Consider the following 10,277-nt stretch of genomic DNA (forward strand, 5'->3'; position numbering starts at 1 on the left):
AGAACAATTGTAGTTAGGTTTAAACTGATGTCGTTTATTAAGTTACCCAAGTCTTATTTTGTGTAGTAAGCAGTGGTTGGCTATAAGTACGACGATTTATGTTGAGCTGGTGGCTTCAATGATTTAATGAATTATTTGGTCCCTATACTTGTCAAAATTTTACATTTTCATTTCTATACGTAAAAACCTTTATGTTTTAGTCTTTATGACAATTTTTTTTTTATGTTTTAATCTTTATTATTGTCAGTTGCCAAGTTACCAAATAACTTAAGGGCACTAACATCGCTACAAAATTGAAATTGGCGATGTAAAATCACAAAATAAAAATTGGCAGTTATTAAAGCACCAAAAATTCTGACACTGTTAAACCAACATTTTTTTAAAGATGTTTTTGCCACGTACAGCTATTGAATGCAATTTCTGATTTTAAATATATATTGCGTTTCTTATTGATTGTAGTTGGATATTCACAAAGTTACATATTTCTCGAGACTTAAAAGATTTTGTGGGTAGTTTAGGAGATTGTTTATGGTTTTCTTATCCTTAAAACAAATAAGTACAATAATTCACATATCTTACTTAACTAATTAAATTAGATTTTTTTATATTGTTTATGGGGTATAAATGAGTTTAATTTTATCAGTTTCTTGATTGTTATTAAATAAGAACAAAAAAAAAGGAAGAAGACAAGCATAAGATAAAAAAAAAAGAACAAGGCATTAGACTCAGCTAGTGAAAATCACCTCTAGCAACAGTACATGGCTGAAACATCTTTATTTTTCTTAAGGTTCTTTGTTTTTAAATATTTGGCAAAAATTTATGACAATTTAATAATTGCTAGAAAAATTCTGGTAATCTTACATCATCACTTTTGAAGATAAAGTTAATTAAAGATAAAGTTGTTGATGAACTTTTCTTATATATATATAATGTCTTGTTTGAAGGTATACAACAAAGTCAAAATGAATATCACGAGATATGTCAAGGTTTGAAATTTCTTTATCAACTAAATATTTTTATATTATTAATCTAAGAATCAATTTTATATTTCTAAAAGTTGAGTAGGACTTGGAGTCAACTTAAAATATATTACTATTTTTATAAGAAAATATATTAATATTTTGGAACTGAAAAAACTGATTTGATATCATGATATATGATGTCCAAAATTAATTATTCTTATTTATATTATCCAAACTTAATAACTAAAGTGAGAATGTAACAAACAATAGGTCGAGCTTTAAGATCACAATTTCCACAAGGGATAACCGAGGCAACATCCATTAGCTAGTTATTACATAGATTCTAAAAGATGATTCAAAGTAAGATTCTCATCTTCAGTTGAGGTGTTGCTAGGTGCACCCAGCACCCTATGTGAAAAGGCAAAAATACTCCCGTGTATTTTTAAAATATTTTTGTGCATCCAACTCATTCAGCTTGATTCGTGTATGCTATGACGTGATCCGCATAGTTTTTGTTGATCCGCAGAAGCTATATTTGATCCGTAGTTGACGCAAATGATCCGCAAGCTGATTATGAATGAAGTTGATCCGTAAGTCAATCGCAGATCAAGTTGATCCGTAAGTAACTTGCGGATCAACTTGATCCGTGACTGGCTTACGGACCAACTTCATTCGTAACCAGCTTGTGGATTAAGTTGATCCGCAAGTTACTTACGGATCAAGTTGATCCGTAAGTCACTTGCGGATCAACTTGATCTTACGGATCGACTTGATCCGCAAGAAGCTTGTGCCTTTATTTTTTTATTTTAGAAGGAGATTTTATTTTATTTTTGAATATGAATAACATAAAATTTGAACGAATTCAAACGTTAAATCATTCCAAACATAAAATAACATTATATTAACTTCAAATATTACATTAACTAAAACAGAGTCGAAAGAAATAAAATTAGCATCAAATACGACAATTAAGTCATGTTCATTTTGCAACAAGGACATATTATCTTCCATTTCGATTACATGCTTACTAAAAACATACAATCGTCATTAACTTCGTCATATAAGCAATAAGTGTCTTTTCAGTTTTAGTCAATCGCCGACATATGAATGTCAAACTAATGACTTACTCAATTCATGATTATGAATCTCACAAATCAATTTCATCATCCAACCTTGTCCTCCAACCACTGGCTTGCCACGAAGTTTGAAGGGACACCTACATTTTCTGGTCCTAGTGTCTCTTCAAACGCATTGTTTCTTCCTATACCTATACTCATCACTCCTTTCACAACCAATTAACATAAACAAAGTCATTCCTCTACTACTTGTGTTTGTGTCAGACCTTACAATCACCGTCACAAATCCATTTTCATAAGCAATGGATCGAGCCCATCGCAAAACATCCTCTTGGCTATGAAACACCTACAAACCAATCCTGATAATTTTAGTTTCCTACAACATATTCATTTTATTGAATCACTCACAATCATGAACATTATTACCTGAGAAGTATTGAACGCATCCGAACAATCAACATGTGGTTCATTCACACCACATTCTTCTTCATTTTCATCCATATCAACTTCTTCAGGTATTATACCTTTATACATCCACTGATCTTCGTCCATCTTAACAATAAATCAAAAATTTCAACACAGACATACAACACATAACCGAACTACACATAACATACAAAACTATACGTAATAACTCATCATTGGTAAAAAGTCAAAACCCTATTTCATTCTACACGTATAAAAAATTCAAATAAAAAATGACAATACAAACAAAGTAATAATTTAAAAACAAAATTAAACTTTAAAATTTCAAAAAATAGAGCCTGTTACGGATCAAGTTGATCCGTAAGTCAAAACGGATCAAGTTGATCTGCAAATGACTTACGGATCAACTTGATCCGAAGCAATGAAATCTACATGCAGATTAAGTTGATCCGTAAACTTCTTACGGATCAACTTGATCCGCGTGATCTGCCATACACCAGAACGCACCCAACATTGCGTACCTCATATGTCACCGCCGACCATCGCAACACCGAACACCGGTACCATCACCTTCATGGAACCTAATCGTTCATCGAACCAAACCCATCGCAAGGAAACAAACAAACTACGGGGAAACACTGCACACTAAAGAGAGAAAAGAAGGAGAGAATGCACAAATGGAAGCATTGTGCCGTTTTTAAAAGCTGGGTGCAGTAAATGGAAACACTATTAATGGAATAGGGGGAAAGAAGGAGCAGGAGACACTTTCGAGAATTTTAAAAGTTGTTGGGTGCACTTAACAACTCCCTTTCAATTATTGTGTTCTCAGTGATTAAGATTTATTGACTACTAGAAATTCTCTAAGCCCTTTCTAATGATCCAGGGGAAGTCAAGAAAAGTTAAGTGAAGCAAATTGCCAAATTTGCTTATATATTTGATTAATCACTTTATACCTTTCACTGGTTGGCGAGGTCAACTTTGGAGGAGAGAGTCTAAGGAAGATTTTATACGAACGCTATATATATATAAGAATACTAATTAAGAAGATTTTTTTCTTTCAATCACCAAATAACATTATAACTCCGATGTGAATTGTAAGATTAATACTGCTGTTTTCTTATATATATATATATATATATATATTGAAACATACTTGCATTATTTCTAGCAAAAGTTGATGAGCAATACAAAAAGGTGGAGTAGTGTAACAATGGTGACCAACGTGAGAATTTGATGCTCTAGCTAGGCTATGGACGACAAAATTTGTATGTCCCCTTATAAAGCAAACTTTAAAGTTTGGTAAATAATTCAAAAGCATATGAGACTCCAAACTAATTTATATACATTTGTATTGTGCCCACAACATAAAATTTCTGGATTCATTACTGTTCACAAGCAAGTTTACAGAGGTGGTTGACACCATGATTTGGAGTTGGTTAACATTTTGTGCCCACAAGAGACTAAATGACTTGGAGAAAAAACTATAGATATAGATACTACATGTTTTAAGCTTTCTACGTAGGGAAAGTTACAAAAAAGAATGGCGAGTATTATTGTGGACAATAATTAGAAAGAAAGTGTGTTGTAAAAAGAATTGGGGACAAAATATTAGCCTTAAAATTAATGGTGGCATAGGTGACTATCAATATAATCAGTGTTTATTTATGTATCACAAGTAGGATCAAAGATGCTTACAAATCAAGAAATTCTAGGTCAATTAGTTAAGCAGTGTGTTGAGTTGTTGTAAAACTATTAACTATTTGAATTTAATTTCTACGAATAAAAAAAAAGACTATTTTGAAGGAAAATTTTTGGAAACAAAAGATTTTCTAAGGTGGGGATCTTAATGGACATGTTGATAGTTAATCAATGAAATTTACAAAGTGCCCATGGTGGTTTTTGGTTTTGAAGAACTAAGTCAGAAAAAAAAAACTATTATTGATTTCACTTATAAGAGTGAAAGTTCAAAGTTGTAGATTGATTTCTTTTTGGTATGGGATATTTTAAGGATCACAAAGTGATTTGAGGAGAGGATCCAACTACATAACACAAGATATATTTAAAAAAAAAATAAAAACATAACCTATCTATTGATTCTTGATGTCCATTTCAAGAGGTATATAAACAGAAAATTAGAAAAAATTGCAAATCCAAAGATCAAGTGGTGTCAACTTTAGGGAGATAAACTTTTGACTTTTAAGCAAAAATTATTGGAGGAAGATAAAAGAAAATGACAAGGTGATGCTAACCTCTTGGATGAGATGTGTCTTAGAAGATACGAAAAAACGCTAAAACAATGTTGAGCGAATCAAAAAGTTTTGAGATGAAGATAAGGAATATTGTTATGGTGGGATGAAAATGTCTAAGACAAAGTCAATAACAAAAGAAAATGCTTTAAAATCTTGCATGGGTGCAATAATGCCAAAAATTGGACAAGATATTGAAATGCAAGGAATAAGACAAGAAAAGTTGTAATTTGTAACACGATCTAATTAATGAAGGGAGTGACTAAGTGTCTAATAATGAAGATTTCGAGTGAAGTGATTTGAAAAGATAAAGTTAGATAATAGTTATCCATAGTTAGAGAAGTCCATTTAATAGAGTCAGCTACCAAGTTAGTCCTAAGCACTTACAACATGTTTGGTAATGCTTTGATTATTACCTTCAGACGTGAATCACCGAGAAGCAACACGGATCAGGATTAAGCATGCATGCACTTATACTAGTTCATTAATTCTTATTGTCCCATTTAAAAAAAATATTTATTATTAGAATCAAACGTGGAAAATTATCTCATCAAATTTCACTAAAAATTGAAATGCGTGCATGCAGGCTCAAAACAAATTTTCACTATGAACAGTATTAAACTAATAATTTTTGTAGTATAAAAAATAAATTAACTACTAATTTCAATTTCAAAGAATAAACTAATATCCAACTCAGTTTTTTTAGAGAAATATCCAACTGACTTCATGGCTATTAGTGTGGAAATAATAAGGTCAAGGTCTTCGGTTTGGACACTTTCAATAAAAATAATAAATAGCATGACTTCTTTTGTTGGCGAAATTGAATGCCAACGATACAGACAACAAGCAATGGAGTATATTATTCAAATATAGAAATATTGTACAAATAATAATAAAGTCTTATGGTCTACGCATTGTCGGGGCATTTAGATTTTCCCATCCTAACACTAGTCTATTTGGATGCTAGCAAATAGGAATAATCTTCTCTCTCACCTTAGATATTTTATACTACCTTCTTCTTTTTATGATAATAAAATAAGAAATCTTTCTTTCTCTCTTTTTTTTAATATTTGAAAGCTTAAATTAACCAATACTTCTCATTTTTTTTATATAACGAATTAATATGATTTCTCTAATATAAAAATTAAAGTTAACTAGCTACTAATTTCAACTTTGAAGATTAATTTAATATCCAACTCAATTTATGAGTATTGATGTGGAACTAATAAAGTCAAGGTCTATGCAGGGGTGGAGGGAATGCGGGACCTGGAGGGCCGTGGTCCCCCAAATTTTTAAGTGTACGTATATAATGCAAATATTTTTTCGTCCTCCCTATAATTTATAAAACGAACTATTAAAAAATGGTACGTAAAAATTACCATATTAATCGTATTATTATAAATAACATAATGTAATAAAAAAATAGAGATAAAAAGAAATTAAATTAGATCTTAATAGTGTTTATAATTTTATAGTAAAAAAACAGTGTTTAGCTGTGAATTTCTTGTTATTTAGTATCAAGATTGTGATGCTTCTTTATAGTGGCAGTTATATTTATAAATTATTTTTACTAGAGTATTTATCTAGAAAGTCAACTTTCACGCCAACAGTTAATGGTGCAAGTATAGCAATCCATATAAGTCTGAAACTGTTTCTTATAGTTATGTAAACCATCTGTTACCCATCTGTATCTGTTAGCTTAAGTCTATATTATATCGACACCATTTTAAGGATGAGTGACGGTATTTGTTATGAAAACTAATTGCACGAAATTTGAAATGAACGATGGTGATTTTTAAAGGAAAATGATGTATTGTAAGTACCAAAATTCGTGAAAGTTTAACAAAACAATATGATTGACTCAAAATGTTAAATTGGATATGTAGATACACAAAAAAACAATTTTTATAGGAACCCATCATGTATGATTATGAATTTGTATGGCTTTGTACTCATTTTTGTAAAGATTTTCTCGTATCAAATAGCATTACTCATTTTTTAAAGTAGATATTGGTTAAAAAGGTTTAAAAACCTAAAAGTCCCTTTTTGATTGAAATCATCGATAGTGAGTTTTGACGAAAAATACTTTCGTAACAAATAATATTTTTCATCAAAAAATAAAATTAAATAATTTATTAATATCGTGGTCTTCATTACAATTACATCATCATATGACGTCAAATTAAAGTTTAAGTAGACAAATCACAAATGGACCAAGGAAAGAGTTAGGAAAAGGGAAACAGGAAGCTTCAGCGATGCCACTCACAGATTCATTGATCACCATCACCACCACACCCGACCCCACGCTATTATTAGCACATATGCATGTCTATAGAATAGAAGTGGAAGATGAGCCAAACAGAGGGAGGGAAAACAAAGAGCATATAGGGTTATAGGGGAACAAAATACTAATAATGAAAAGAAAAAGTTCTACTATTTGAATGAATGAAAAGAGACCAAAAAAGAAAAGTATCTTAATAAGTTATCAATAATGAAAAAAGGAAAATACATTTAGCAACAAATTAAAGGGATCACGTTTAGCTATTGACAAATAAATGTGAAATACACAAAATATCAAACAATAAAAAAAAAACGATTATTTTTAGCAATTGTCATATCAAAAAAATGATAAAAGACACAAATTACTCTAACATCAATCAATACGTTTCATAAATAATTAATAACTTGGTTCAAAATATATATTTAAAGGCGTCACAAAAAAAGTTTAAGTTAAAGATAATTTTATAATATTTCAAAGAACAAATACACAACAAATAATAAATTCTTAATTCATAAATGTTCTTAAATACGTAAACATATATTTAATTATTGAATAATCTTGACTATACAACAAAGTTATTAGATTCAATTTGAATCAAAACCATTTTCAACCTAAGATCCAAAAACAATTTAATGAAAAAAATCTTTTTTTCATTTTCTATTTTTTTATATTCAATTGTTTAATTATCAATTTCTCAATTTAATTACCACAGTTTATATTAGGTTGGATGTATCGAGTAACAACAAACAGTAGGTTGGATATCTATTTTTTCAACGCCATTAATTTGTGAGTAATGATAATTGGATACCCCATCCTTTAAACATTCTTTCCACACTTTTTGTCTCTCTCTTTTTATCACACCATATTATTTATCATACCTATATTTTTCTAATTTTGTTCACTAAGTATTAATTAACATTTGGATGTGATATATATAAAGCCAAGGTCTACGTCTCTGGCTGCTACTGCTAAGGGAGTGAACTTTCTCTCACGGCATTAATATTTTACACTATTTCCATTTTCCTCTTTTTATGATGATAAAAGAAGATATTTTCATTCCTTTTTTTATAACGTACGTGAAAGATTAAATTAACCAATAACTCTATTTTCATCATATACCAAATTAATATTTTTTGAAATACAAAAGAAAAAATTAACTACTCAATTCAACTTTAAAGAATAATTTAGTATCCGAATCAATTTATAAGTATAATTAGAGAAACAATAAAGTAAAGCTCTACTACCAACATTATATATTGGTCCGAATAAAACTCAAGTTTTAATTTTTAAAGAAAAGTCTTAGATTTAAATTTTATGGATGAAAAGAATATCTAAAAAAAATGTATTAAAGATGATTTATCAATTAATCATGGATAAAATTAGTAAGTAGTAACGTTATTTTTGTTGGATGAAGTGGTCTATATAAGGCCACTTGGTGTCTACACACAAACAAACACTCTCTAAATGGCGGCTCTCAGAAAAGCCGTGTTCTTTGTAATCGCTCAATGCTTCACCTTTTCCGCATATGCTGCAAGGTTTGAAATCACAAACCGATGCACATACACTGTCTGGGCTGCGTCTGTGCCTGTTGGCGGTGGCGTGCAATTAAACCCGGGCCAGTCATGGTCCGTGGACGTGCCTGCAGGAACGAAAGGGGCCCGCGTTTGGGCCCGAACCGGCTGCAACTTCGACGGTTCGGGCCGCGGTGGATGCCAGACCGGTGACTGCGGGGGTGTCCTCGACTGCAAAGCTTACGGTGCGCCTCCCAACACCCTGGCTGAATACGGCCTGAACGGGTTCAACAATTTGGACTTCTTCGACATCTCCCTCGTCGACGGTTTTAACGTGCCCATGGACTTTAGTCCAACCTCGAATGGATGCACACGTGGCATAAGCTGCACTGCGGACATTAACGGACAGTGCCCTAGTGAGCTAAAGACTCAAGGAGGTTGCAACAACCCTTGCACTGTCTTCAAAACCGACCAGTACTGTTGCAATTCCGGTAGCTGTGGGCCCACTGATTATTCCAGATTCTTCAAGCAAAGGTGCCCCGATGCTTATAGTTACCCCAAGGATGATCCAACTAGCACCTTCACTTGTAATGGTGGGACTGACTATAGGGTTGTCTTTTGTCCTTGAACCCAATAACCTTACATAATATATAATATATGCACTAAAATAAAGATCAATAAAATTACATAAGGCGTGTGCACTTTGCGTGCCCCTCCTCGTCTATGATGTGTGTACTTCTATTCTAAATGAAATGGGGTACTTATGAATAATATATTAAACTCTTTGGGCAATGAAATTCCATTTCAATACTTTATTGTTTTGTTACTTATTTTTTTCCCCTCTAAAATCCTCTATATGATAAATTCACGTGAAAAACAGTAAAACTTCTACCGTACGTACGATCGCAAACTAGTTTCTTATTCCCATGTGTAATGCTATTGAAAAAGTTGGACACAACCCAATTCCGGAGTGCAAGAGAGAATATTGAGAGATAGACGTGAAAGGGGAAGAAATAAATTCATAGATTTAATCAACTCGATGCACCCCAACCTGAGTTACTTGGTTTGATTTGGCTAATCCATTTAATTACTTAAGTTTACTATCAACCATATTGATGATATTCAGTTCGATTTTATGGGCCAACGATTTTTAAACCTAAAACCAATCCAAATTGGACAAAATGTGATAATCCTCTTATTCATTTACACTAAATAATCCCCTACCTCCCTTTTAGAGCACCACCTTACCTCTAAATCCAACCTTTCATGACTTCACCAAAGAGAACCAATTGCAACATTTTCATAGCAATTAGCAACTTGTAGTTGGAACCAACAAAACGAAGTCCCAACACCCAATTACGTTCTTTGATCGGAAGCAATTCTAAAAGAGGCCAACAAAAGCAGAGAGAGAGAGAGAGAGAGAGAGTAGTGGGAAAATTTCTAGTCAAGACCAATGAGAAGCATTGTGCTCATCAAAGATGTTTTCGTCGTCGAGTATTTAGATCTGGTTAGGAATTCATTGAGAGAGGAAAGGAGCAATGAGGTTATGGCATTTAAAGCTTTGCCCTCTGTCTCACCCATCATGCACAAAGCTCAATAACTCCACCCCTTTCAAAGGTGTCAATTTCGAAAAGAAGTTGATTATTTATATTAGTTACATGATAAAAGAGAAGACTAATTGGACAAATTTTGTGTTCTTTATACGAAAACACAAACCATTTCTGCCCTACTATATATATATATATATATATATATATATATATATATATATATAT

The 10,277-nt window shown here is 31.8% G+C and overlaps 1 protein-coding gene across 1 annotated transcript; it reads left to right on the forward strand.

Moving 5' to 3' along the window:
• The first annotated feature begins 8,352 nt into the window (after positions 1 to 8,352).
• On the forward strand, positions 8,353 to 9,294 carry LOC100804547 (protein P21-like). The gene has a single exon (XM_003525364.5). It carries the CDS (start codon positions 8,456 to 8,458, stop codon positions 9,128 to 9,130), a length of 675 nt encoding a protein of 224 aa, XP_003525412.1. The 5' UTR covers positions 8,353 to 8,455; the 3' UTR covers positions 9,131 to 9,294.
• The last annotated feature ends 983 nt before the right edge of the window (positions 9,295 to 10,277 follow it).

The sequence above is a fragment of the Glycine max genome, chromosome 5 (assembly GCF_000004515.6).
Source record: "Glycine max cultivar Williams 82 chromosome 5, Glycine_max_v4.0, whole genome shotgun sequence".
Classification (NCBI taxonomy): Eukaryota; Viridiplantae; Streptophyta; class Magnoliopsida; order Fabales; family Fabaceae; genus Glycine; species Glycine max.

What these genes read in the sequence shown, in the direction of transcription:
- LOC100804547 (XM_003525364.5), top strand. Translation starts at nt 8,456, where the DNA reads ATGGCGGCTCTCAGAAAAGCCGTGTTCTTTGTAATCGCTCAATGCTTC.